We start from the raw sequence: 27,943 nt of genomic DNA, 5'->3' as shown, positions 1-27,943 counted from the left end.
CCCAGCATGTCTGGGAAGTGCTATGCAACAGAAGAAGCTCTAGAGATGTGGCGTCTCCCCTTCTGAATCCCCCGCCCATTTCTGGGCCTCTATCTGAATGGAGAAAAAAAAAAAGACAGACAGACCTGGAGCAGTGAAATCATGTATGTACAAGGATCAAATGCCCTCTCCAAAATATTAAATCTACCTGTTATCTTTTTTTTTAAGTTGAGAGGGAGGGTGCATAGGACCATGAGGGATATGTCTCTCTCATTAAAATAAATAAGTAAAATATTTTTAAAAGAAAAGCTAAAAAGAAAGAAAAAGAAAAACTCACTCCTTGGGTGCCAGGCGGTGGCACACTGGCTTAAGTGCACATAGTACACAGACTAGGATACTGGTTCGAGCCCCGGCTCCCCACCTGCGTGGGGGGGGGGGGGCGTCACTTCACAAGCAGTGAAGCAGGTCTACAGGTGTCTATCTTCTCTCCTCCTATCTTCCCCTCCCCTCTCAATTTTTCTCTGTCCTAGCCAAAAAATGTAAAAAAGGAAAACTCACTCCCTGCCTGCGGGTAGGGGTAGGGAGGGAGAGGGAAGTTTTACAAGCAATGAAGCAGGCCTGCAGGCCTTCCTCTCTCCCTTCCTTGCTCCTTCTCCACTTTCAATTTCTGTCTGTCCTATCAAATAAAATAGAAATAAATGACCACTGGGAATAGTAGGTTCATTGAGCCTCAATGACAACTGTGGTGAAAGAAAGAGAGAGGGAAGGAAAGAAGGAAAGGAAGGAAGGAAGGAAGGAAGGAAGGAAGGAAGGAAGGAAGGGAGGGAGAAAGAAAGGAAGGAAGAGAAAGAAAGAAAGAAATGAAGAAAGAAAAAAAGGAAAGGAAGGAATGAAACAGGAAAGAAAAGGAAGGAAGGAAGGAAGGAAGGAAGGAAGGAAGGAAGGAAGGAAGGAGAAAAGCAGAAATTGGGGGTCGGGCGGTAGCACAGTGGGTTAAGCGCACCTGGCACAAAGTGCAATGGCTGGCTTAAGGATCCTGGCTGGAGTCCCTGGCTCCCCACCTGCAGGGGAGTCGCTTCACAGGCGGTGAAGCAGGTCTGCAGGTGTCTATCTTTCTCTCCCCCTCTCTGTCATCCCCTTCTCTCTCCATTTCTCTCTGTCCTGTCCAACGACGAATGACATAAACAATAACAACAAAAACCACAACAAGGCTACAACAACAAGGGCAACAAAAGGGGGAAAAATGACCTCCAGGAGCAGTGGATTCATGGTGCAGACACCGAGCCCCAGCAACATCCCGGGAAGCAAAAAACAGAAAGAAAGAAAAAGAAAAGCAGAACTTACCATAACGAGCACTGTTGAATACACCTGCCACGGTCCTGCATGAAGAGTCATCCCCACCACACACTCCACACTTGTCTCTCCGGGCCTTGGAGTTTAACACATGATCACAGCCAGCTTGCTTCAAAATAAACAGCAACAGTCAGTATTCAAATGAACTAATGAGAACAGTACTTTAAGAAGTTCTCTGGTGGTCCAGGAGGTGGCGCAGTGGATAAAAAAAATTGGACTCTCAAGTCTGAGGTCCCAAGTTCAATCCCTGGCAGTACCTATGTACCAGAGTGATGTCTGGCTCTTTCTCTCTCCTCCTATCTTTCTCATTAATAAGTAAATAAATCTTTTTTAAAAAAGATTTTTGGGAGTTGGGCGGTAGCACAGCAGGTTAAGCGCAGGTGGTGCAAAGCACAAGGACGGGTGTAAGGATCACAGTTCTAGCTCCGGACTCCCCACCTGCAGGGGAGTCGCTTCACAAGCGGTGAAGCAGGTCTGCAGGTGTCTCTCTTTCTCTCTCCCTCTCTGTCTTCCCCTCCTCTCTCCATTTCTCTCTGTCCTATCCAACAATGACATCAACAACAACAACAACAACAATAAAACAAGGACAACAAAAGGAATAAATAAATATTTTAAAAATACATTTAAAAAAGTCTTTATCTGGTATCTCAACTGGTCAAAAATTCCACACAACAGGATATTTTTTTCCAGAACATTCACACCTCATCAATATTTTCAGGCAGATGTTTTCATGGTTAAGACAGTAATTTTCAGAGTCATCATATACCGTTTGTGTCACAGTCATGAGGAAAAATGTGAAATGCAGGCTCTCAGCTTTTCTGGATGAATACCCAGAATGCAAAGTTTGGGAATCTGTATCATAACAAGCACTGACAGAATTGCTTTTAAACAATATCACTGAGGGGCCAGGTAGTAGTGCGCCTGGTTAAGCACTCCCGTTACAGTGCATAAGGACTGAGGTTCAAGTCTCTGGTCCCCAACTTCAGGGGGAAAGCTTTATGAGAGGTGAAGCAGGGCTACAGGAGACTCTCTGTCTCTTTCCCTCTCTATCTCCCCCTCTCTCTTTCAATTTCTCTCTGTCTCTATCTAATAAATAAAAATATTTTTAAAAAGAGATTTAAAAAAAACAATACCATTGAAAAGCATGTCTTTACAGAATAGTTTCAATCATTTTATTGGAGGGTTAATAGTTCACAGTGGAGTTGTTGGTATAAAAAATGTTTTTCAGAGAAAAGAAATAAGCAAATACCAACCAGACTTCCCTGGACAGACAACCCACCAGTGTGTCCTGGAGCTCCGCTTCCCCAGAGCCCTACTCCACTACGGAAAGAGAGAGGCAGGCTGGGAGTATGGATCAACCTGTCAACGTCCATGTTCAGCGGGGAAGCAATTATAGAAGCCAGACCTTCCACCTTCTGCATCCCACAATGACCCTGGGTCCATACTCCCAGAGGGATAAAGAATAAGAAAGCTATCAAGGGAGAGGATGGGATACAGAGTTCTGGTAGTGGGAATTGTGTGGAGTTGTACCCCTCTTATCCTATGGTTTTGTCAGTGTTTCCTTTTTACAAATAAAATTTTTAAAAAACACTAAGCAAACATTAAAATATTTTAATGAGGATGTCTTTTCGGACTTTTAGACCTGTAAAATCTGGGAAAGAAAAAGAACAATGTCTCCAAAAAGCATATCCAGTATGTGTGTTTATGAAACGAATGAGTGAGTAAAGGTAAATGTGAATGATTTGAAGAAAGGGATTATATCTGACTCCTCAGCTGACCTCAACTAAATCAAGGTGACCAAAGCTCATGTCACGTTATGCCACTACTAACTGGTTACTGTACATTTGTCTCTAGAAATGCCAAGTCTGAGATGTGAACCTCCCAACTCCTCTATCCTGGTGAGATCTTTTCCTAATATATGGAACTAACTAATTCCATTTCAGATGGCACATTATATAACCAAGTTACAGATACTAGATACTAGACAGGGCCTAGGCCAATGGGTACAGGTGTACATAAGCAAGAGACAATCATACAGCTCAAAGCAGAAGTGCTTAATAGCCCTCTGTGACTAGACTTAGACCTTGTAAGGCCTGGAATTCTAGCAGAATGATCGAAAGAAAGCATCATTAATTTTCTAACCAATTAGCCTTAGATCTAAGTAAGCTTGGCAAGGTACTCTAGATTCAAAGAAGGCAGATTCCATAAACATAATACCGGTTTGAATACAACAAATGACACTCATCCAAGCTCATCAGGTAAAGAAGGGACTACAAAGCTGGATGGCCCTTTTGGTCAATACCAGGCCACCCCAACATCTGGGGTCCTAGTCAGGAAATCCTTGGATTCCCACACAGATATGATGTACCTAGATCTCTAATAGATCCCTCTCTCCATCACCACTAGTCATTTCCATCATGAAGTTAGATAAAGCCCTCTTGTGGGCAACACGAAACTTATCATCACTATAAAGTAGCAAAGGTAAGGACTGCTCCACTCTGAAGGGAGCCTGGACCATCCTATCCTGCCACTCACAGAACACAGGTCCTGAAATGAGAGTATCTAGAATGTACCCAGCTGTGACCATAAACTGGGAGCTCGGACTGACTGGGATTCAGCTTACACAGGCTCCTGTGCTAAATGTGAATATATATGGATCCCGGGTCAGGTTGCTGGGTTAAACAATTAATTTTATTTATAGATTTTCTTCAACTTCGACACCATCTTTGCAGAAAATATTTTTAATCTACCTCCATGTTATCAAACTCAAGCAAAAACTACTAAAGTCATGGGCCCCTAGAAACATATGTAAAACAGACTTTCTAGATTCTTTCCACTCCAAGATCTCTATTCTTATCTGCTATATTCCTATTTTTTGGATCTATTCATGAATCATTTTGTCCTGCTTTATAGCTTACCATCTTTCAGTAACCAAGCTGCAGATCACTATCATGATTCTATCCTATCTTTCCTGGGCAGACAACCTCACTATTGTATCCCAAAACCTCACCTCTCCAAAGCCATACCCCAGTAGGGAAAAACAGAAACAGGATGGGAATATGGATTGACCTGTCAACACTTATGTCCAGTGGAGAAGCAATTACAGAAGCCAGACCTTCCACCTTCTGCACCCCACAGAGAATTTTGGCTCATTCTCCCAACAAGAGAAAAACGTTAGAGGAAGACAACCGGAGGGCTCTGAGCTCCAATTCCGTCAGGATCCCCACAAAGAGAAGAGGAAGAAAGGAAGGACATTAGAAAGTAGCAAATAAGTGTAGGTGTCACTTAGAAAGGAAGGAAAAGGCAGGGCTGTTGGTATGCATGAGACCCCTTCTGTTTCATTTGGTTTAAATCCCCCCTGCTTAACACTATTCTATTTACATAGCCACTTCATTCTATTTACATAACCACTGTTAACAAGTTCCACCCTCCCTCCAGGGCATTTGTGGTTCAGTGATAGGATTCTCGCCTAATCTGCCCCCTCTTTGTCACACCCTGATTTTCACCAGTCACTTTTCTCTCCACCCTCTCTATGTCACATCCTGTTTCCACCCTACTTGGGAAGTATATATAAAGACAGCATTGTGAGTTTTAGAGTACTTTACTTTGAGTTTAACTTAGCTCGTCTTAGATTGTGCTGCGTCCTGCATGAATAAAGAGATACTGCCTACAGCTTAACCACGAGTCCCTGGTTGTCTGTTACCCGCCCGTGAAACCAGCCCATTGAAAACAACATAACCTGTCGAAAACAACACAGGGCCATATGGACCAACCTGTCAATGCCCATGTCCAAGAGAGAAGCAATTTTCTATAATAAGCCTGACCTTCCACCTTCTGCTCCCCATAAGGATCTTTGGTCCATACTCCAGAGGGATAAAGAATAGGGAAACTTCCAATGGAGGGGATGGGATATGGAACTCTGGTGGTGGGAATTATGTGGAATTGTACCCCTTATACCACAATCTTATCAATCATTATTAAACCACTAATATAAAATAAAGAAAAAATAGGCAAACATATAAACATAGATTGTAACAAAAATAATAGTAAAACTGTATTTGTGACCTTAAGATAACTACTACAATTTCCAATGAAGGCAATGGGGGCATAGAACTATGGAGTGGGAACAGTGCAGAATTAGACCTCTGTTTTCTCATAATTCTGTAAATCATTATTAAGTTACTAATAATTTTTTTTAATGATTTATTTATAAAAAGGAAACATTGACAAAACCATAGGGTAAGAGGTGTACAACTCTACACAATTCCCACTACCAGAACTCCATATCCCATCCCCTCCCTTGAAAGCTTTCCTATTCTTTAACCCTCTGGGAGTATGGACCCAAGGTCATTGTGGGATGCAGAAGGTGGGAGGTCTGGCTTCTGTAATTGCTTCCCTGCTGAACATGGGCGTTGACAGGTCAATCAATACTCCCAGCTTGCCTCTCTCTTTCCATAGTGGAGCAAGGCTCTGGGGAAGTGGACACATTGAGGGGGTCGTCTGTCCAGAGAAGTCTGGTCAGCATCCTGCTAGCATCTGGAACCTGATGGCTGAAAAGAGAGTTAACATATGAAGCCAAATAAATTGTTGATCAATCATTAAAGGTTGGAATAGTGCAGATGAAGAGTTGGGGGTACTCCATTTTGTTAGATAGCTAATAGGCATATTTTAGTTAAAGGGGGAGTCCAGCGGTAGCACAGCGAGTTAAGCGCACATGGTGCAAAGCACAAGGACCCAAGGACTGGCAGAAGGATCCCGGTTCAAGCCCCCAGCTCCCCACCTGTAGGGGAGTCACCTCACGGGTTGTGAAGCAGGTCTGCAGGTGTCTATTTTTCTCTCCCCCCCTCTGTCTTCCCCTCCTCTCTCCATTTCTCTCTGTCCTATCTAACAACGATGGCATCAATAACAACAATAATAACTACAACAACAATAAAAAACAAGGGCAACAAAAGGGAAAATAAATATATAAATATTTAAATAAAAATGAAGGGTTTAAAAGAACAGAGTAGCTCCTCTCCGTGAAAGTTTTGTTTTCTTTATTATTATTGAAATAGAACCTTCAAGTTTTGTTGTTGTTGTTGTTGTTGTTGTTGCATTGTGGTTTGGTTTTGTTGGTTTGTAGTTAGAAACAGAGAAGGCAAAGGCAGACAGAGAGTGACAGAGACCACAGCATCAAACTTTCCTTCAGTGTGGTGCGGGCCAGACTCGAACCTGGGCCACACACATGGCAAACAGCACACTACCCAAGTGAGATATTTCTCCAGTCTAGCACTTTGAAGTTTTTAGGATGTACTTCCAAATTTGTAGATCAGAAAAGAAAATCATTTTCTTCATAATAAATGATTGCATATGTGAGACAAATATCTTCAAAATGGAAATTTTAACCACATATAAAGCAGTACACATCTACACGTGCAGGTGATGTTTAACATTTTCCATTGCATGTCCCTTTCTGTTGTTAATTTAGATAAAATGTATTTTTCTATCCTGAGGCTCACATGTTCCAGGTACAGTCCCTGACAATACCATGAGCCAGATCTAAGCAGTGCTTTGGTTAAAGAAAAAAAAAATTAAACTGTCACAAGCTTTTCAAACCACTAAGTACCCCCTTTCTACAGATTTAACCTCTTTATTTAACCTCTTTTGATTTTCTTTGAATATTCCATCAGTTCTTTGCAAGCAAGTTCTTTTGTTATCTAGGAAACATGGCAATTTGTGTTTACTCGTAGTAAGAAACTGATCCTTTAAGTTCTAATTCGAACAAAGGAACGAGTTCACAAGATAGCTGTAGTCTTGAGATAGTATTCACTATCCTAGTCCTTAAACTCAACAAGTATTTTTTTAAATCTGTGCTTTAATTGAGGGTTTCACCTGCTGTGACCAAGCACAAAGCCAAATGAACTATCTTTACCCTTTTCCAATCCCGGTACATTCTAAAGATTACAATACACATATCACTTATGTCCCTGACTCAACTCCAGATCCTACCATGGCTCTCCAAAAAAATTCAGAGGAAAAAAAATGACTATTAACAAATAGCTGCTAGTCCCTACCTCCAGCCTAGGTCCCTCACCTTCGTCACCTTTCTAAAACCTACTCATCCTCAATATACAGTTCAAACTTCTCAGCTTCCATGAGGATTGTTTGAATCCTATACTCCCCTCCATCTGCATAGCCTCAGAATATATTCCCCAACAACTTGATGAGTCCCTGTGGGGCTAGAGTTCTGTTCCATTGCATTCACACAGTAGCTGGAACCATAACTAGCATCTAGCAAGTATTCAGGGAGTGTCTACTAAATAGACAGACCCAAGATGAGACCAAAGAGGGAGGTATTATCTCAACTTCCAACAGAAGAGAAAGGTAACACAGAAGCACACCTTCAAAGTATAATAAGAGTCTTTTTTTAAAAAAAGAATTGTTTATTATTATTTACTATTATTTTTATAAGACAGAGAGAAATTAGAAATGGATAAAAAAGGAGAAAGAAGCTCATGAAGCCTGCCCCCTGCAGGTAGGGCCTGGGGACCTGAACCCAGGTCCTTGGGCATGGTGATAAAAAAGAGATTTTTATACTTTATACTTTAAACTTTAAACTTTAGACTTTGTATCCTACTGATGCTTATCTTTTTAGGAAGCTGGTCTCACCTCTCATCTTGATATTGAGTACCAATGGCAAAACAAAGTGAAACTTGGGCTGTATGGACCCGGGGTTGTTGTGGGTTGCAGATGGTGGAGGGTCTGGCTTCTGTAATTGCTTCCCCGCTGAACATGGGCGTTGACTGGTCGGTCCATACTCCCAGTCTGCCTCTCTCTTTCCCTAGTAGGGTGGGACTCTGGGGAAGCTGAGCTCCAGGACACATTAGTTGAGTCGTCAGTCCAGGGAAGTCTGGTTCCCTCTCTTTTTTCTAAGCACCTGATCTTTCTGTGTCTTTGGAAATCCATGAGAATTATAGTAATCATTGTTGATCCACTTTATAAATTTAAAAAATTATTTTAAAAATGATGACTTCATCTTGGATGGAAATTGAGGGCATCATATTAAGTGAGATATGCCAGAAGAAAAAAGATAAATCATCTCACATACAGGTGGAACTTAAGAAACAAAGGCAGAAAACACAAAGTGTAACTTATAGTGGGTCTGGTGTATCACACCAAAGCAAAGGACTTCCTGGAGGAGGAGAGGAAAGGAGGAAAGTGAAAAGAGCTCTGAAAAAGAACCTCAGTTGGGGGTGAGAGGCTTCTGCAGACATCTGTCATGGGGAGATGACAAAGTGCGTCCGTGTGCAAAGAGCTACACCACTAACCATTAACAACCCTCCCAAAAATGATTAAGTAAATCAATAAACAAAAATGGGCTGAAATGGAAAAAAATAACACCTTCAAATGCTGGTGAGGAGGTAGAAGGAGGGGATCACTGGTCATTGTTGGTTGGACTGTAGATTTAATCACCATCATATAGCAGCGTAGAGTCGCGCTCTAGTCACGCAAATAAATAATGAATGACGCTTAAGACATAATGTCTTTTTGCGTAAATTTACTTACCCGACACAAGCCTTGAACACAGATGTCATTAGTTTCAGTCCCACAAGGAGTGCCATCAGCAACCTTGTCCTTCAGCTGGTAGAAGTTAGTGGTTCCAGCAACCCGGCAGTAGAGTTTGCATCTGTCTTTTATGGCAACTGTAACAAGTGAGCATTGTGGGTAGGTACAATAAGCAGCTGTGTGTGACTCAAGGATAGTCTGCATCCCAAAAATAAAATGATTCTGAGTACTTACTCCCACTGTACTTCGGAAGCCACCTGACATTGGGGGAGAGCCCATTGATGTTGAAGTGTTTACCATCAAAGTCAGAGCACTGCTTCTCGCGGAAGTCTTGCTTGCCTTTTGGACAGGAATCAGTGTTACATGACCGAAATTTCATCCTGCGGCCCACACAGTACTTGCCTCCGTTTCTTGGCCTAGTCAAATTCATTACATTTTAAAGCACATCAGTAGAATATTCTTCTGCCGGTGACATAAAAAAATCATTCTACTCTTTTCTGGATCCTGTAAAATACTGGTGCCCCACTATCTCTTTCAGTTTTGAATAGATGATGCAATATGGTACTTTTTTTTTCCTTTTCTTTTCCTTTCATCTTTCTTTTTCCTTTTCTTTTTCACCTACAGCACTGCTCAACTCTGGAGCATAGTGCTACTGTGGATTGAATATGCGTCCTTTGGTGCCTCAAGCATTTAAAGTCTTTCCAAATAACCATTATGCTATCTCCTCACCCCTGTAATATACATATATATATATATTTTTAAGACACTGTAAGGCTAACTATGAAACTATCCATTGAGGCCTAGAAAGCAGAACAGATTTTTTTTCCTAAATGGATTAACTAATGATGAGATTTTTAAAAATATTACAAAAAATTTTTTACTTTCTAAGAAAAAAGAGAGGGGTAGCGAGAGAGAACCAAAGATGCTGACAAAGAAAGCTAACACCATGCTAAACAAAAAAGAACTGTACAGTCATCTTTATTTTGTATATCCTACTTTTTAATTCAAAGAACTCCATGGCACCAATCTGTATGCATCTATCTCTTTATTTCAAGTTGTGCTGAAAAATAAAAACTCTTTTGTCAGCATTCTGTATATATGAAGACTCGCTTCATAACTAAGTTATCCAAAAATTCAAATAATAAACAGTGTCAGATTTTATTCAAAGTTACCACTACATTAAAAATATCTGTTAATAGAAACAAGTTGGGGGTATGGACACCCATGTCCAGAGGAGAAGCAGTTACAGAAGCCAGAACTTCTACACCTCATAAAGCTATCTGGTCCGTAACCTCAGAGGGACAAATAAGAAAGCTTCCAATGGAGGGGATGGGGTACAGAGTTCTGGTGGTGGGAACTGTGTGGAATTGTACCCCTCTTATCCCACAATCTTGTTGATCATTAAGTCACTAATTTTAAAAAATCTGTTAACACAAGTGAGGAATGTTATGTTTCCCTATCAATACGTATATCATGTATATATGTGTATATATATATATGTTTATGTTTACCTATATGTTTATATTTACTTAGGTACAGGTAACACAGATTTATGTATCATAAAACAGAAACATTTAAAAATCTTTAAATTTTCAAATCTTTAAAATTAGAATTCCATTTATTTTAATACTCTAAAGGTGGACAGTGGATATACATCAGCATGGATCTGAGTAGATATTGTTGTCTCTAATACGTGAAGCAGAGAAAGAAAATGACATATCAAGTTATAAAACACAGAAAAAAATACTAGTAATGAGGTACATAATTTCATCCAGGAGTACTAAACCTGGTTGAAAGAGCTAATCTTTCAATAGAGACACAGTAAATGTGAAAATGCCCTTACGTCACTGTCATTCTAGACAACTTTTTCTCAAATGTACATCAATGATAAAGCTGAAGAAACTGGCTCTGCATATACAGTCTAAAGATAATTTTAATCTGTTCAGGTTTTTTTTAAGATATAAATCTAACAATCAATAAAGTGATATGGCTTTAAAAATCCAGAACTTTTCTAAATCTCAGAAACTTACAGACTGACCTCCAGCATAGAAGTGAATGAAACTGATGTTTACTTTCTGGTGCCTTGAGATAATCTTAATCTACAGTGACATAAAAAGGACATACTCGGGACGATTACAGAGCCTGCTCGTGCTTTTGATTCCACCTCCGCACGTTCTTGAACAAGAACTGTAAGGTCCCCACGGTCCCCATTCACCATCTACAAGACGTGTTTCCATTTCTTTGTTTACACATAGCCCATGGTGGCAATGCTACAAAAATAATAAACACAAAGAAGAAACAATCATGTATGTGGTAACTAGACCGAAGTAATTATGACTGCTACACACAAATCAATGGAACAAAATGCAGACAGTTTTTCTGCTTGGTAGTTTAGAAACGCTTAAAAATTGAAGACTGGCCTTGTATTAGAGACCACTTATGGAAATATTCCATAAGATCAGCCTCAATTGCATGCAAACACACTCTCATTTTTGCTTACTTAAAAAGAAAAGAAGGAGAAACTTTCTAGCTTTTGTATAGTTTCTCCTTGAGAGAGTTACCCATTCTTATCATCTTACTGACCGACCTTACTGTGTATTCTCACGACCACACCCCAGGCAAGTTTCCATATCCCTCTCCCCCTGCGTGAGACTGCTCATGTACAAGTCATTTAGTGGTTGCCACGATGACAATACCAAGGAACAGTTCTTAGTCTTGAAGGTCCTAGACTTGACAGCAGTGTCATGTCTAGTCTTTGAAACATTTGTCTCTCTCTCGGTTTCCAGAGCTCCACACACTCCTAGTTGTTGTTTTTTGTTGTTGTTGTTTGTTTTGTTTTTGTTTTCTGCCTTGGTTATTACTCTGTCTCACGTTCTGCAGTTGCTGCTCTGTGTTGGCGGCATCCCTTAGCTGATAATCATTCCCAGTGCAGCTCTCTCTCTCTCTCTCTCTGTCTCTCTCTGTCTCTCTCTCTCCCTTAGCTGACAATCATTCCCACTGCAGCCAAACACTAGAAGAAGAAGTGCAGCCCTCTCTCTCTCTCTCTCTCTCTTGCCTCAAGGGTTATTGCTGGTGTTTGGTGCCTACACTATGAATCCACTGCTCCTGGAGGCTATTTTTTCCCCTTTTGTTGCCCTTGTTGTGGTTATTATTATTGTTGTCACTGATGATGTTGTTGTTGGATAGGACAGAGAGAAATGGAGAGGGGAGGGAAGACAGAGGGGGGAGAGAAAGATAGACACCTGCAGACTTGGCTCACCACTTGTGAAGCAACCCCCCTGCAAGTGGGGAGCCGGGGGCTCAAACTGGGATCCTTACGTTGGTCCTTGCACTTTGCGCCGTGTCCACTTAACCTGCTGTGCTACCACCCAGCCCCCAGTGCAGCTCTCTCTCCTGATCTCTGCACTCTATATACAGCTGTCATTCATCTTCGCCTGAATATCTAATAGATAATGCTGACGGAGCACACCCAAACTGAGCTCCTGCCTTGACCCTTGGTCCCTCAAAATCTATCGAATGCTTTGCAGCATTATCAGTCAAAAACCTAGTTATCTTAACTCCTGCTCCCCTAACTTTTCACCTTTTAGATACCAGCAAATGCTCATTCCTACAAAAGCAGAAACATGTCCTTTCAGTCCTCTCCCTCATCACTCTGATTTGAGCCACCAGCATCTCCCACTTTTCTTTTTTTTTTTTTTTCACCAGAGCACTGCTCAGCTCTGGTTTATGGCAGTGTGGGGGATTGAACCTCGGACTTGAGAGCCTCGGGCATGAAAGTCTCTTTGCATAACCATTATGCTGTACCCCCACCCACCACTTCTATCACTAAAACAGTGCCCTAAGCAGATATTCTGCTTCCACCCTTGTTCCTATAGGTTAGCCTCAATAGCTGTAGGAAAGATCCTTCTACAACTTCATTTTTAAGCTAAATCAGGTTATTCCTCTGTGAAAATCTTGTATCTAATTTTGAGTAGCTGTAGACTTCTTACAATGGCCTTCAAGGTTCTACAAAATTATGGCTTTTATTTTTCTGTATGATTCTACTGTTCCTGCTCCCTGCCCCAGTGCTTATCAGACAAAGAGGGCTGGAGAGAAAGGAGAAACATCACAGCCCCACTCCACCATTCATGAGGCTTCTACGAGAGAGGTGCTCCCATGTGGTGATCAGGGCTTTCAGCCTAGGTCCTTGTAAAGGGCAAAGTGTGTACACTCCTATCTCCAGACCCACCCCACCCCAACAAGGCTGCAGTATTGCATCATATTATGGGGAATTTCAACAAACCCAAGCCCAGTATACCATCTCACTGTAGAAATAGTCAAAACAATTACCAAGCATGTAAAAAGATGTTTGAGACTGATAACTATCATGAAAATACAGATTAAAACTACAATGACACTTAACATCTACTTAACTGAATTTTTGCTAAAAGATAAACACTAGTAGGAGGCCAGGTGGTGGTTCACCTGGAAGAGAGGACGTGTTATCAAGCTTCACAAACGATGCGGCCATGCTGCCAGTGTCTCCCTCTCTCTCCCTCTCCCTCTCTCTCCGTCTCTCACTCTATCAAAAAGAGAAAGAAAGGATGGAAGAACTGCCCAGAATGGTGGAGTGATGCAGGCACCAATTAACACTATCAAAAATTGGCAATAATGGAGGTGCAGGGGGAAAACTGACAATACTGTAACTGGACCTTTCATAAACTTCTAGCAATACCTATCTTATAAAATTGTTCAGCAGTTCTTATGAAGTTGAACTCACCTAGCCCATGATCCAGCAATTCTACTCTAGGTGTATACTCCAAAAAAATGCAAGCAGATGTCCACAAGAAGACAGGTACAAGGATGCTCATATCAAATTTATTCAAAATAGTCAGAAAAGAAAGTAGAAATGATCCAAATATCCATGAACAGGAGAACGGATAAAGGACTGTACATTTGAACAGTAAGTTACACTGCAGCATCAAGGAATGAAGTACTGAAGCTCAGAATAACATTAAGTTGACCAATAAAGAAATTAAAAAAAATTAAGATAATAACCAGGGACTGGGAGGTGGCATACCTACTTGACAACACATTACAATGCATAAGGACCCCGGTTTAAGACCCCTACCCCCACCTGTAGAGGAGAAGTTTCATGATCAGTGAAGTAGCAATGCAAGTGCCTCTCTCTACCTCTCTATTTTCCCCTCATCTCTCAATTTATTTCTACCCTATTAAAAGAAAGAGAGGAAGAAAAAGAGAAAGGAGAGGGAGGAGAGGAGAGGGGAGGGGAGGGGAAGGGAGGGGAAGGGAGGGGAGGGGAGGGGAGGGGGAGGAGAGAGAGGGAGGGCGGGGCGGGGCAGGGCAGGGCAGGGCGGGAAAGAATGGCTGCCGAGAGCTACAGATTATCATGTAGGCACCTAATCCCAGCTATAACCCTGGTGGCAATAAAATAAAAATAAAAACATGAAGTTGACCAAAAGAAGCTAATGTACTGTTCCACACCCTTCCCCCAAAGAAAGGATATTAGTTCCCTTCACACTAAGATCAAGAGCAGACAAGCTCATATACTGAGAGATAAATAAAACAGGAGTTTTCTCTGAAAACAGTTTACAAATAAAAAAGATTGAAATTACTGGATGATGACACAGCTTTCGTCCTGACAGTGCTGTTGGAAACGTGAGCATCTCCATGTGTGAAAGGTGTGCCCTGAGGATCTGTGTGTTCACCTCATATATCTCACCTTAAAACCATGCTTATCCAGTCTATCAACCTTTATTTGCAATCCTAACAGCAATTATGCCTGAAGACCCAGGGCACCAAGTGACCTGAAAAGTTGCTAAAGTAGAAAAAGTTTCAAATCCAGATTTAAGACAAGTAAGCATCTTTTTTTTTTTTTTTTTGCATTATCTTTATTTATTTACTGGATACAGTCAGAAATCGAGAGGGAAGGGAGTGATAGGGAGAGAGGCAGAGAGACACCTGCAGCACTGCTTCACCACTTACAAAGCTTTCCCCCTGTAGTTAGGGACCAGGGGTTCAAACCTGGGTCCTTGAGCACTGTAATTTGTGCACTCAGCCAGGTGCACCATCACCCGGCCCATACAAATGAGCATTTTGAAGTAAGGCTAACAGGCTGATACAAGCAGCCGGGTCATGAACCTTGAAAGAAGCTTTTCCCTGCTCACCAGAAGATAGTGATGTTAATGTTTAGTTTTCTGGGTACTTGCTGAGATTCCTGAATCAAAACTTTAGTATATTAATCAATAGATTTGTGCTGTGAGTGATACATATGGAAAAGTTAGAGGGGGAAAGGAGTCAATAGAAAATATAACCTATTATAAGTATCAGTAAAGTAACAGGTGGTAAAGCTCAAAGCTCAGCTGATGAATGCCCATCAAGGAGTTTTTACTTTGTAGAGGGGCAGTGGTACTTCCTGTCGAGCACACACATTCCCGTGTAGGGGACCTGGGTTGAAGAGCCAGGGGGGAAGCTTGACAAGTGGTGAAGCAGGGCTACAGGTGTCTCTCTTTTTCTCCCTCTCTATCTTTCAATTTCTCTATGTCCTATCAAGTAAAAAAGAGGGAGACAGGGAGTCAGGCAGTGGCACAGCCGGTTAAGCACCGGTGGCACAAAGCACAAGGACCAGCATAAGGATCCCAGTTCAAGCCCTGGCTCCCCACCTGGAGGGGAGTTGCTTCACAAGCAGTGAAGCAGGTCTGCAGGTGTCTTTCCCCTTCTGTCTTCCCCTCCTTTCTCCATGTCTCTCTGTCCTTTCCAACAATGACAACAATAATAACTACAACAATAAAACAACAAGGGCAACAAAAGGGAATAAATAAATATTTTTTAAAAGAGGAAGATGGGGTGGGTGGGGGGGGCAGGGAGAGACAGTTACCAGGAGCAGTGCATTTGCCCTGCAGTCACCAAACACCAATGATAACCCTGGGAGCAATTAAAAACAAATTTTACTTTTGCCTAGTGTAAAGTCAGTTAAGAGAAGTAGAACTAGCCAAAGCACACCTGAAAAAGTGTTACCTTTGCATAATTTTCTTGGCATAGACAAGCACATCTGACTTCATCCTCATATCCAGTTCATATCATTATCAGACAGATTTAGATAGTCAATAGTGATGTTAGACCAATAAACATGTAGCATGTAAGGCAGTTTAACAAAAATTTGAAGGAGTCACACAAAGATTTCAAATTTACATAAGTTATATGGAAAAGAGGCCTATGAAATAACAACATTCCTGAATTTGGGGAGTTTAGGGTCAGAGAAATAACTTACTTAGTGTACTGCTTTGCCCTATGTGCAATCCATCCCACACCATACTGAACCAAGTTTCAGTGCTGTGGTTTCTTTCATTCTTTAATTCTCTCTATCTACCTCTCTGTCTCTAAGGGGAAAAAAAGCCTTAGGTGGAGCTTGCTAAACTATTTGGACCTTTATGTATACATGATTTAGAATAACTAGACTGCAATATACTTAAATGGCTACATAAGTAATGTACTCATGAGAGCTTTATATAACTTTAATGTTAGTCTTCAAGGATCTGTTAAAAGGGACAAGGTGAAAAAAACTTTTCCTTTTTAAAATTTTTTATTATCTTTATTTATATATGAGATAGAGACAGCCACGAGGAGGTGGGGGAGATGAAAGGAGGGAGAGGGAGAGAGAGACACCTGCAGCCCTGCCTCACCACTTGTGAAGCTTCCTCTTTTAGGTGGGGTCCAGTGACTTGAACCCAGGTCCCTGCACATTACAATGTGTATGTTTAACCAGGTGTGCCACCACCCGGCCCCGGTGAAAACACTTTTCACTTGACAACATACCACTGCAACCAAAAATGACATTAGCATTAATCCTACTGGCAGAGCAAAAGGGGCAAAGGGATGAGGCAGAGGGCTAAAATATCAATCACCTCCTTAATACATGACTCACCCTTCAAGAAAACCTACCATCCCAGGACCACAGTTGGTTCCATCTGCCAATGGCATGTGTTGCGTGCGACAGCCCTTGTGAACACCTTCTGCACTCGTGCACCAGAGACGCCTGCATTGTTTCTACAAGGAACAAAAGACAGGGGACCGGAGTGAAAACACAGCCACAGCCACTGGCTCTAGTCAATACAGCACATGGGTGTGAGACTATGTGAAAGCTTGGTGGAGCTTAGGGGAGCTCTCCCATCCCTGAATGGAGGTCTGGAAAGACACCCCACTTGTCAGCCTCTCTCCTTATAGAGATGAGCCAAGAGGGAAAAGTCTCCCAGACTCAGTTTCTCCTTGTTAGTCTCTCAAGCTCACAGAAAGCCTACAAACCTTTCACACTTAGTTTCCCCTGCTAGCAGCAAGCCAAATGGTTGCCTGCCTTAGGGTTCACTCAAAGTTCACACATCCACTTCACCTTTTGATCATAAAGGAGAACACACTCTATCATACACCAACACCAGGCAGTGAGACCCCATATTCTATTTCCTTGTGCCCTTTGATATCTGTGATTTACGTCAAGCTTTGTTTTTCTTCTTCTCTGCCTCACCTTACTGGTTTAACCCCTGCTTCTCTCAAATACCTTTGGATAATTAACTTGCCTGCATCATGGGAGACTGATAGTTTTGACCTTTATGTATCTCATCAATTCTTGTCATACCAGCCCCCTACCATAGGGGCAAGCTGACCTTTAAGAAACCTGTAATTTCTGACATATGTGAAAAATGTCCTTTGTTTAACTCAGTACTCTTCTCCCAATAAACGAATGCTCGTACCAGAATATTCCCCGATGCCTCTTTCTGAGTCGCACAGTCCCTAGAACCAGCGAGGGAGGGTCGGAGGCTTACCCCCTGGTTGGAGCCAGTCCACGTGAGCCCCAGCACATGGGACCTTAAGGGTAGCCTTCCTGCTCAGAGACAGAAACAACCACCGAAAATCTTGACCAGGTACTAGCCATTAGTCTTCCTTATTATACACATAAAAGGCCAAGGTTTAGTTTAAAAAAAACTTTCAGATTTTCAGCATGCATTTTTAACAGAGGCAAAGAGGCATTAGAGAAGAAATATTCAAAGTTATGTAAGATACTTTCTCTCTTCCAAGATATTTCTCCAAAGGGCTTTTTGTTGTCAAATGTCATTCATAAGGCGTTTCCAAAAAACCCCTCTGATTCAATGATGAAATGTATAAATAATGTGCACAGAAGGACTGTATAATGTCCTCTGGCCCTTCGTGGTCAGAATGCAGATTTTCAAACATTTAAACAAAGGGTGTTTTCACTAGACACAGAAATCCCCAGAGGCTCAAAGGATCTATAGCCAAGGTAATGCCCTTCTTTTTTCAAATTTAAATTCAAAGTTTATTTAATGTTCCCATCAGGCAGGAAAGAATATACCTATTCTAACAAAAAAAAATAATAATAAGATAAATCTTCCTCTTCCATGGATATTTAAAGGTTTGCTAAAATTGGAATGATAAATTTACTATTTTAAAAACAGTTTTCATTAGATGGACTAGGTCTTTTATGTTTTTGCTCTCATTAGTAAGTAACCTCATATAGCCATTAAAAAATTCAGTCAGCATTTATTCTGTGGCATCTTTTATGTGGAAGCTCCTAAACTAAACACGTAAATGAAAGAATAAAACTGTATTCCTGGTGCAAAGATCTTCACAATCTATCCTTACAGTTAACAATTTGACAAAGGTTTACACAGGAATGGAGAAAACAGAATGATTGTTTGTTTAGTATGTAAGACATGAGTTCACCATAGTAGCTACACTGATTCCAATTAAATCCTAAATTTACCCCCAAGACAAGGCAAAAACCATGGTTTTAACCCAATAAATATGTTAAGCCAGCAAAATCAAGGTATTCTACAAAAAAAAACTCTAAAAGTAAATTATGAAATGGTAGCTTAATAAAAGATAAATGACAGCCCTCACATTTCATTATGGTGGGCCACATCTATGTAAATTAAAATATAATCTTTAGATTTCTCAGACCTTTAGTACATCTCATTCTCAAAACACATTTTTCCACACTCTCACAATAAAGCTATTTAAAAATAAAAAGTTAAATCCTTTTAAATTCCAAATCAAGATCTGAAAATTATTTGTAGCTCCCCATGGCTTTGTTTTCTAAATGGGCCCATTTCATATGATTTTGTGGGAGTTAGTAAAGATAATCTTTTAAGTAACTAACCCACAACTTAGCATAATAAGTTATCAGTAAAAATAAGTCCCCCATTTCTCTCCTTCTGGAAAACACTTTTTATATTATTATTATTATTATTATTATTATTACCTCCAGAGTTATCACTAAGCCTTGGAACCTGCACTACAAATTTACCACTCCCAGTGCCCCATCCCTTTATCTTTTACTTGATAGGACAGAGAGAAATCAAGAGGGGAGATGGAGATAGAGAGAGACCTACAGACTTGTTTGACCACCTATGAAGCTTCCCTCCTGCAAGTGGGCAGTGGAGGCTTCAACCCAGGGCCTTGAGCACGGTAACATGTGCATTCAACCAGGTGTGTCACCATCTAGCTCCCTTCTTCCCTTCTCCAAAACTATTTTATTTGTTTTATTTTAATGAAATAATGAGAGAAAGATACAGAGAGAGACCACAGCACTGCTCGGCTCTGGCTTATGGTGTGAGGAAATGAACTTGGGACTCTATAGCCTCAGGCATAATCATTATTATGGTATCCCACCCACCCACCACCACTCTCATTTTTTTCCAAAGACTTTAAAAACATTTAATATTATATAGTGCACTTCCTGTTCAAGAAAATTAATGAAGCACATCTTGAAATAAATTCCAACTATAGCTTGATGGCAGTTTGCTAACAACAACAACAAAAAGCCTTTTTCTTACCAAATAGGGACACACTTGTGACCCAGGACCAAACATAAGCTCACACTGCTTATTGACGTCATACGTCAGGCCAGGGAGTTGTAAAGACAGATCATATATTCTTCCATTTGGTTTGTCAAGGAGGCACTCTCCATGGCCAGTGCTGAACCAATAGCAGAAAACAAAATGATTAGACAGATAGGTTTCAGTGTAAGAATTCCTATCACATTTCCTTAGTTCTTCATGGTCAAAGAAAGTATCAGCAATTTTTTTCCCTCCACAATTCAAAAAACCAACTCACATCAAAGTAAGAAACATCTCAGTTTACCAAGGACTTGTTATGTCATTATTCTCACTGGCTTTTCATAATTGCCTTTATGCCTCCAAATTTTTTTATATTCTTTCTTTTTTAAAAATTTCTTTATTGGGGGATTAATGGTTTACAGTCAACAGTAAAACAGAATAGTCTGTACATGTACAATATTTCCACATAACAATACAGCCCCCACTTGGTCCTCCTCTGTCATCATGTTCCAAGACCTGAACCCTTCCCCCAACCCCAGAGTCCTTTACTTTGGTTCAATACACCAACTTCAGTCCAAGTTCTGCTTTGTGTTTTACCTTCTGATCTTATATTTCAACTTCTATCTATAAGTGAGATCATCCTATATTCATCCTTTTGTTTCTGACTTATCTCACTTAACATTATTCATTCAAACTCTATCCAAGATGAGGCGAAGAAAAGGAAACCACCATTTTTAATAGCTGTGTATCTAGACCACAACTTGCTCAGCCACTCATCTGTTGTTGGACACCTGGGTTGTTTCCAGGTTTTGGCTATTACAAATTGTGCTGCTATGAACATAAGTATATACAAATCTTTTTGGATGGGTATGCTTGGTTCCTTAGGATAAATCCCCAGGTGAGGAACTGCAGGATCATAGGGTAGGTACACTTCTAGCCTTCTGACAGTTCTCCAGACTGCTGTCCACAGGAGCTGGACTAATTTACATTCCCACCAACAGTGTAGGAGGGTTTTTTGTCCCCCACAACCTCTCTAGCATTTGTTGCTGCTACCTTTTCTGATGTATGACATTCTCACAGGAGTGAAGTGGTATCTCATTGTTGTCTTTTATTTGCATTTCTCTGACAATCAATGACTTGGACCATTTTTTCATATGTTTACTGTAAGCCTCCAAATTTTAAACTGAGCAATAACAAATAAGAAAAAAACTCTTCCAAATATAATCTAAGGCCTGGAATAGTGATTAAACAAAAAAGTTTTTATGTCTGAGGTACCAAAGTTCCTAAATTGATATCCCTAGCACCACCATATAAACCAAAGCTGAGCATGCTCTGGTCAAAAACAGCTAAATAAAGAATAATGATAATACAATAGTAATATGTATTTAAATAAAGTACATGTACATTCATATGTTGATGACACAATACTTTTGGTCTACTATGCTATTCAAAACTTAAGCCTGTACAACATTTCCAAATTGTCAAAAAGTGAATTTTAAATTAAGCCATGTCAGAAACTTCCAAATTTTAGAAATTTCCAAAAATGCCTCTGCTTCAAATCCATTTGTCCAGGAATCTAATCAAGTGAGACTACCAGAGTCAGAAGCTCGTATGCTAGGCCACCAGTTCCCAAGATGTTCTGCTGTTAACCAAGTGTTGAAGCTCCCCGAATCAATTTCTCCTCCACGGTAAATTGGGAGACCTGCATTAATCTTTAATAACTCATGTTCCCTGCAGAAATCTTAAAAATGCTATGAGCATTACACAAATTAACACATACGCTCAATTAAACTTTGTCAAAGCTGCATTCCATTAATACTATTTATTTATAATTAGTGACTATTGAGTCACAAAATCATGAGATAACACATCTAATTCCATATCATTCCCACCACCAGAGTTCTGTGTGGATTTATGCAATATTCTTGGCATTTTTAAGATTTATTCAGGGAGCACGAGCAGAGGCATTTTAGGAAACTAGGGAATAGTGTGGAATTGGATAGCTGGATCAGCTGAACACATATTGTGATGACTCTGTTGTTGCCTCCTCTCTCACTTCTCGCACCAGGCCTTGGTTTCTCACATTTTAATATACACCAAGCTCAGTGGTCTATGAACTACTTTGATTAGCAAGAAAGTGGTATGAACTTCCTTCTGGCTTTGAGGGTGCTATCAGAATTAGGATCAGTTATATTTAAAAGACTTATAAAATGTGGCGAACAGCAGAGGGGAATGTGTGTTTGTTTCTCCTACTTTCTTGTCATTTCCAGATTCTAAACAACTTTTAAAAATATTCAGACTTTCCATTTGGGTTAAAAGTAGTCATTGGTTCAATGGCAATAGTTGAAAAAGGATTATTTAATCATTTTTAGATTTTTGTACTGGTTAAAAGAACCTACTGAATTCTGTTCAAAAGATAAGATGTGAGTTTCAAGACTCCCATTGGACAGAATAATAGTACTCCCTTCCAAAAATAAGCATATGTACACTGGTGTTTAGTTTTTATTTCTGGGCACTGCTCAGCTCTGGCTTATGGTGGTGTCAGAGACTGAATCTGGGATCTCAGGCCCTCAGGCATGAAAATCACTTGTATATACTATTTCCCACTTTTTTAAGCTGTCAATCAATATATTACCTCGTCATTGAACAAAGCTACAGGCAATAATACATAAGTCAGCAACTCATTTCTATATTTTTAAATCAAGCTTCCAAGCAATGATAATCTCTGTTAATTATAATTATGAAATACATGAATACAGAGCATGAATTCATTTGGCCCCACAGTCCTAGGGAAGAAGGAAAGGAGGGGATGGGCTGGGGGGGGGGGTTCTTTCAGGTCCTGGTACATGGTGATGGACTTAATTTGGGGATGAGAGGGTTTTTCAGACACCTATAGGTGAAGTGAGAAAATGTACCCTTGTGCCAATAACTGCACTGTAAACCATAAACCTCCCAAGAAAAAACAAATAAATAAAAGAAAGAAAGAAAAACTTTAAAAGGGGGGAGGGGCTAGAAGCTACTGGTGCTCTGAGTTGGTGATTGGAAAGAGTATTTCACTGAGACAAAGATTACCTGAAGGAAGTTCAGGCTTGCTTTCTGGACAAGTTTCAGGGGTTAGAATTAAACACCACTTGGATAAAAGAAGTTGGGAAACAAAAAAGCTCACTGTGAGGTTAGGCTATGAAAATCTAGTCTAACACTTGGGAGCTGTTAAGACCTTCCAAGTGAATATGCATCCCTGTGGTTCTGACCGTGACAGTGACGTGGAACATTCAGTTCGACTGGAGCTATTTTCTGTCCTTGAGGGTCACCTCAAATTTCAGCAATCCTAGGAGCTCCTGCATCATATGCAAACATACCTAAAGATACTATGATTCTCATTCAGTCTGCCACCCCAAGGGCTATCATAATACAAGTCCCCCAAAAAAATTTTAAAAAGGAATAAACTGCCCCTTCAAAAAACATAAGCATACTTTTTTTTAGATTAAAATATCCATTCATACAGTGAAATTCAGTTTACATTTAGATAATTTAAAAAGCTGGATAGAAGTGGAAGATTTTTTTAAATTTCAAATTCTATTATCTAATAAAAGTTCAACTATTTAACAGAAGTAATATAAAAATCAAACTTACTCAAGGAATTCAGTGATAAATTTCTGACTACATTTTGACCAGGTCCAAGGGCTAGTGTGGTAATTTAATGTTGGAGCCATTACATGATACTGGTGTTTGATTCCAGATTCTTTACATTTAAAACTATCATCATGAGGAACATTAAACCTAAAACAAAAATAAACACTTAAGAACTACTGAAACAAGTGTGCAAATCAGCTGTAGATCTCTTACATTTACAATAAAAAACAGAGAAGACCTGGTAACATCAGAATTTGTATCTTTATCTCTCCATTAACATTGTAAACCTCAGGCTACCTACAGGATTAAACACACATTCTCAGGATCTTAACTCTGATCGCTAGTACACTGTGTTCATTTTACTGATGAGTCTAAACTAGCAAAACATTTTACTGTGGCTCACACATCAGATTTCAACTACCATATTCTGGGAGACGTGTGAGGGCAGATAAGATGAAGGAAGTGCCATCCTAAATTCTCAACCGTTGATCTATGTGTGCCAGAATCAAAGGATTTCTTTAGCTCTAATTCCACATCCATCTATTTGACATGAAAGAGCCTAAGTGCTGCTTCTGGTCTATAGTCACCAGTCAGTCGTTTGTTTTTAGACATAGACAGAAAGACTGAGAGACAGAGAATGAAGCGGACCACAACTTGACCAAAGTTTTCTTCAAGGCAGTGGGGGTCAGGCTTGAACCAGGATCATGCACATGACAATGCAGCACACTGCCCAAGTGACCTCTTTTGTTGACCCAATAAGTGATTATTGACAGAAAGTAAATAATAAAATCATTCCAAAGGGCAAATACTTTTACATAATTTTTACCTTAACAGCAACAGATCCTTTGCATTCTTGCAAGGACCAACGTGCTAGCTGACTAAAATCCTTGTCTGCTGAAATGTGTACTGAACCCAGTCTTTGAATTAGACTACTTACCCATTTTGTAAAGACATCTAACAATACTCTCAAAAGCAAAGTTAACATCCAAAATGGCACTCTCTGTTAACAGCCTTCTACTAGTGAGGAGTCTTGGAAACCAGGATATAATGCTTTCTAGATATTGTTGCAATGCACCAGGGCCCTCAGATATTCTCTTAACCCTACCCCCCCCCCACCTTAACAAACAATTCAAAACTCTAAGTATGCACCTTGTTGGTGATCACAAGATATCGCCAGGCTACAAGGAAACTGAAGAGACCTGACTTTGGTAAAAATGATCTCCACTTGAATTATCCCGGTTGAAAACTCTACTGATGTCAAGACATGACCAGAAAAGAAACACTGGCCTCCAGTCCTTAGGAAAAGACAGCCAAGAATCCCAGGAATATTAGGCCTTATTCAGAAGCATTTTACAGAGGATGACTATAAGGGGATGTGTGTGTGTGTGTGTGTGTGTGTGTGTGTGTGTGTGTGTGTGTGTGTGTGTGTGTGTTTGACATTAAAGGGTATTGCAGGAAGTTGTGGCCTCTGTTCTTAAAGCATAAAACTTCTGTAATATGTTTTTTCTTTTTCTGATAGAGACAGAGAGACCGAGAGAGAATGAAAGAGAACACAGCACCAAAATGCAGTGGGAGCTGGGCTCCAACCCGGGCTGCCCACTTGGCAAAGCAGCACACCATCCAAATGAGTTATTTCACCAGCCAGATATGCAGAATTTTTAACAATCCAGGAACAAATAAGAAACTCTAACAGATGTATTAAGCAAAGGGGGGGGGGGGGGGAGTGAATCTGGGCAAAAAAAAAAAAAAAACACCTCTGGGGAAAAAATTATTTAAATGATAAAGAAAACCCCCCGGGAGTCAAGTGGTAGCGCAGCGGGTTAAGCCCACATGGCGCAAGTGCAGGACCTGCATAAGGATCCCGGTTTGAGCCCTCGGCTCCCAACCTGCAGGGGAGTCACTTCATATGCAGTGAAGCAGGTCTGCGGGTGTCTGTCTTTCTCTCCTCTCTGTCTTCCCCTCTTCTCTCCATTTCTCTCTGTCCTATCCAATAACAACGACATCGATAACAACAACAATAACTACAACAATAAAAAGACAAGGGCAACAAATGGGAATAAATAAATAAATAAACAAATATTTTTTAAAAAGAAAGAAAACCCCATGGGTTACATTATCTTTTACTGGGGCTCCAAGCTTTGGAAAAGAAAGAAAGAAAGAGAGAGGGAGAGAGAAGAAGGAGGAGGAGGAGGAGGAAGGAAGGAAGGAAGGAAGGAAGGAAGGAAGGAGAGGAAGGGAGGAAGGAAGGAAGGGAAGAAGGAAGGAAGAAAGAAGGAAAGAAAGAAAGAAAGAAAGAAAGAAAGAAAGAAAGAAAGAAAGAAAGAGAGAGAGAGAGAGAGAGTCGGGTGGTAGCACAGCAGGTTAAGCGCAGGTGTTGCAAAGCGCAAGGACCGGCGTAAGGATCCAGGTTCGAGCCCTCAGCTTCCCACCTGCAGGGGAGTCATTTCACAGGTGGTGAAGGAGGTCTTCAGGTGTCTATCTTTCTCTCCCCATCTCTGTTTTCCTCTCCTCTCTCCATTTCTCTCTGTTCTATCCAACAACGGACAACATCAGTAACAACAACAACAACTACAACAATAAAACAACAAGGGCAACCAAAAGGAATAAATAAATAAATAAATATTTTTTAAAAAGAAAGAAAGAAGTTGGCTAGGAAGAAATTTATGGCTATGATTACACATTTTGGGGAATCTCCTAGACTGGGAGTCTCTGCAGACCCTCCCATAAAATGAAAAGAGGAAAGGTCCTGCTCATGTCTAGGATTACAGTGAGTAGAGACCAGAAGCACTTGTCGTGTAATCCAGTACAATAAATGAAATAAAAGAATTCCCAAGCTCTAATTCTTTGGCTCAGTTTGTTGATCTGTGCAGCCTGTCTGACCTAACCTAGATCACAAAAGAGCCTGAGTCAGCATTTCAGGGGTGATAATTACACTAACATCTTATAATCAGTCAGTCTAGGTGTTAATTACTTAACCGAATAAGGAGTTACACGTATGCTAAGTCAAAGACGTATGACCCAGATGGCACATGGTACTTACACATGCCCAAGTTCATGAGCGATGGTAAAGGCAGCACTGAGTCCGTTCTCTTCACTGATAGAACAGCTCCGTGAAGGATCACACAAGGTACCTAGTTCTGCTAAACCTGAAAAATTCCACATGTTCATCAAACTGGGGAAGGATACCGGGTCATAAAGTGAGCACTACATTCTAAAGCACTGAGCACTGGCATTACAACTTTGAGCTAAAAAGAGCTGGTTGATGAATGCTGCCTCAACATGTCACAAGGTGAAGAAGCACAGAAGAGAAATGGCAGGGCTTGAGCTGAAATCTTTCCGCAAACCCTTCTTTTACTCTTGTCCCACAGTATGTAGTGAGCAATTTTTGAAAGAAAGTAAAAAGAAATGTCCACAGTAAGATTAAAATTCAGTCCACATCTGTACAGACAGTAGAAAACAGATCTTTAAATTTATAACAGAAAAACTAGAAAATAACACACAGCATCACCTATGAATTTTCTTTGACTTTGCATGTTGAAGGAATATATAGCTATTCAACCGACATATACTACAAATGAGTAAAGTACATTGTTTTTTTTTTTCTTATTTTATTTATTTACTATTTACTATTGGATAGAGACGGAGAGAAACTGAGAAGGGAGGAGGAGGTAGAGAGGGAAAGAGATGGAGAGACACCTGCAGCCCTGCTTCACCTCTCATGAAGCTTCCCTCCTGAAGGTGGGGACCAGGGACTTGAACCTGGGTCCTTGTGTACTATAATGTGAGCACTTAACCAGGTGCGCCACTGCCTGGCCCCCATTAAGTGTTTATAATAGTGCCTAACCTTTACAATGTCAAAACAAGTATGGTGTGAGAATTAATGCAAGCACTCAATAATTTTGTCACTTTCTACACACACTAAAAAAAAAGTTATCCTGAGCCAGTTGTGGTATATATACACAATGGAATACTACTCAGCTATAAAAAATGGTGACCACCGTTTTCAACAGATCTTGGATGGACCTTGAAAAATTCATGTTAAGTGAAATAAGTCAGAAACAGAAGGATGAATATGGGATGATCTCACTCTCAGACAGAAGTTGAAAAACAAGATCAGAAGAGAAAACACAAGTAGAACCTGAACTGGAATTGGCGTATTGCACCAAAGTAAAAGACTCTGGGGGGGGGGGGGAGGAATACAGGTCCAAGAAGGATGACAGAGGACCTAGTGGGGGTTGTATTGTTATATGGAAAACTGAGAAATGTTATGCATGTAAAAACTATTGTATTTACTGTCAAATGTAAAACATTAATTCCATGATAAAGAAATTTTTTTTAAAGTTATCCTATTTTAAAATCTAATCTCTCATATAAAAAAAAAAAGCATGCAAGTTGATTATGCTGCTGAAAATAGTAGTGTAAACTGGCTGGAAGCCAAAGACAGCAATTACAGTCGATAAAGTCCTTTAAAAATAATCTGTAGTAAGAACTATATGCAAAATAAATATCCATTACAACAACCTATATTGTATTATCAGCCAAGTTAGCATTTCATTTTCATTTACTCACCCCCCCCTTTTATGGCA

At 40.3% G+C, this 27,943-nt stretch overlaps 1 protein-coding gene across 4 annotated transcripts in view; it reads right to left on the bottom strand.

Moving 5' to 3' along the window:
- Window positions 1-27,943, bottom strand: part of ADAMTS20 (ADAM metallopeptidase with thrombospondin type 1 motif 20) — a 139,839-nt gene that overhangs the window by 71,776 nt on the left and 40,120 nt on the right. For all 4 annotated transcript variants that reach the window (XR_009550014.1, XM_060191745.1, XM_060191746.1 and 1 more), the window contains exons 8-15: window positions 26,398-26,503; window positions 23,358-23,504; window positions 19,722-19,863; window positions 16,819-16,923; window positions 11,002-11,147; window positions 9,112-9,293; window positions 8,878-9,014; window positions 1,324-1,441 (exon numbers count right to left, since the gene is read on the bottom strand). Coding sequence is in view for 3 of the 4 variants with exons in the window: in XM_060191745.1 (XP_060047728.1) it covers window positions 1,324-1,441; window positions 8,878-9,014; window positions 9,112-9,293; window positions 11,002-11,147; window positions 16,819-16,923; window positions 19,722-19,863; window positions 23,358-23,504; window positions 26,398-26,503 (1,083 nt within the window). In the remaining variant the exon portion in view is untranslated. The remainder of the gene's footprint in view (window positions 1-1,323; window positions 1,442-8,877; window positions 9,015-9,111; window positions 9,294-11,001; window positions 11,148-16,818; window positions 16,924-19,721; window positions 19,864-23,357; window positions 23,505-26,397; window positions 26,504-27,943) is intronic.

This window comes from Erinaceus europaeus, chromosome 5, assembly GCF_950295315.1.
Source record: "Erinaceus europaeus chromosome 5, mEriEur2.1, whole genome shotgun sequence".
Classification (NCBI taxonomy): Eukaryota; Metazoa; Chordata; class Mammalia; order Eulipotyphla; family Erinaceidae; genus Erinaceus; species Erinaceus europaeus.
Note: the sequence above shows the minus strand (reverse complement) of the source record. Positions and strands in the feature narration are given on the sequence as shown.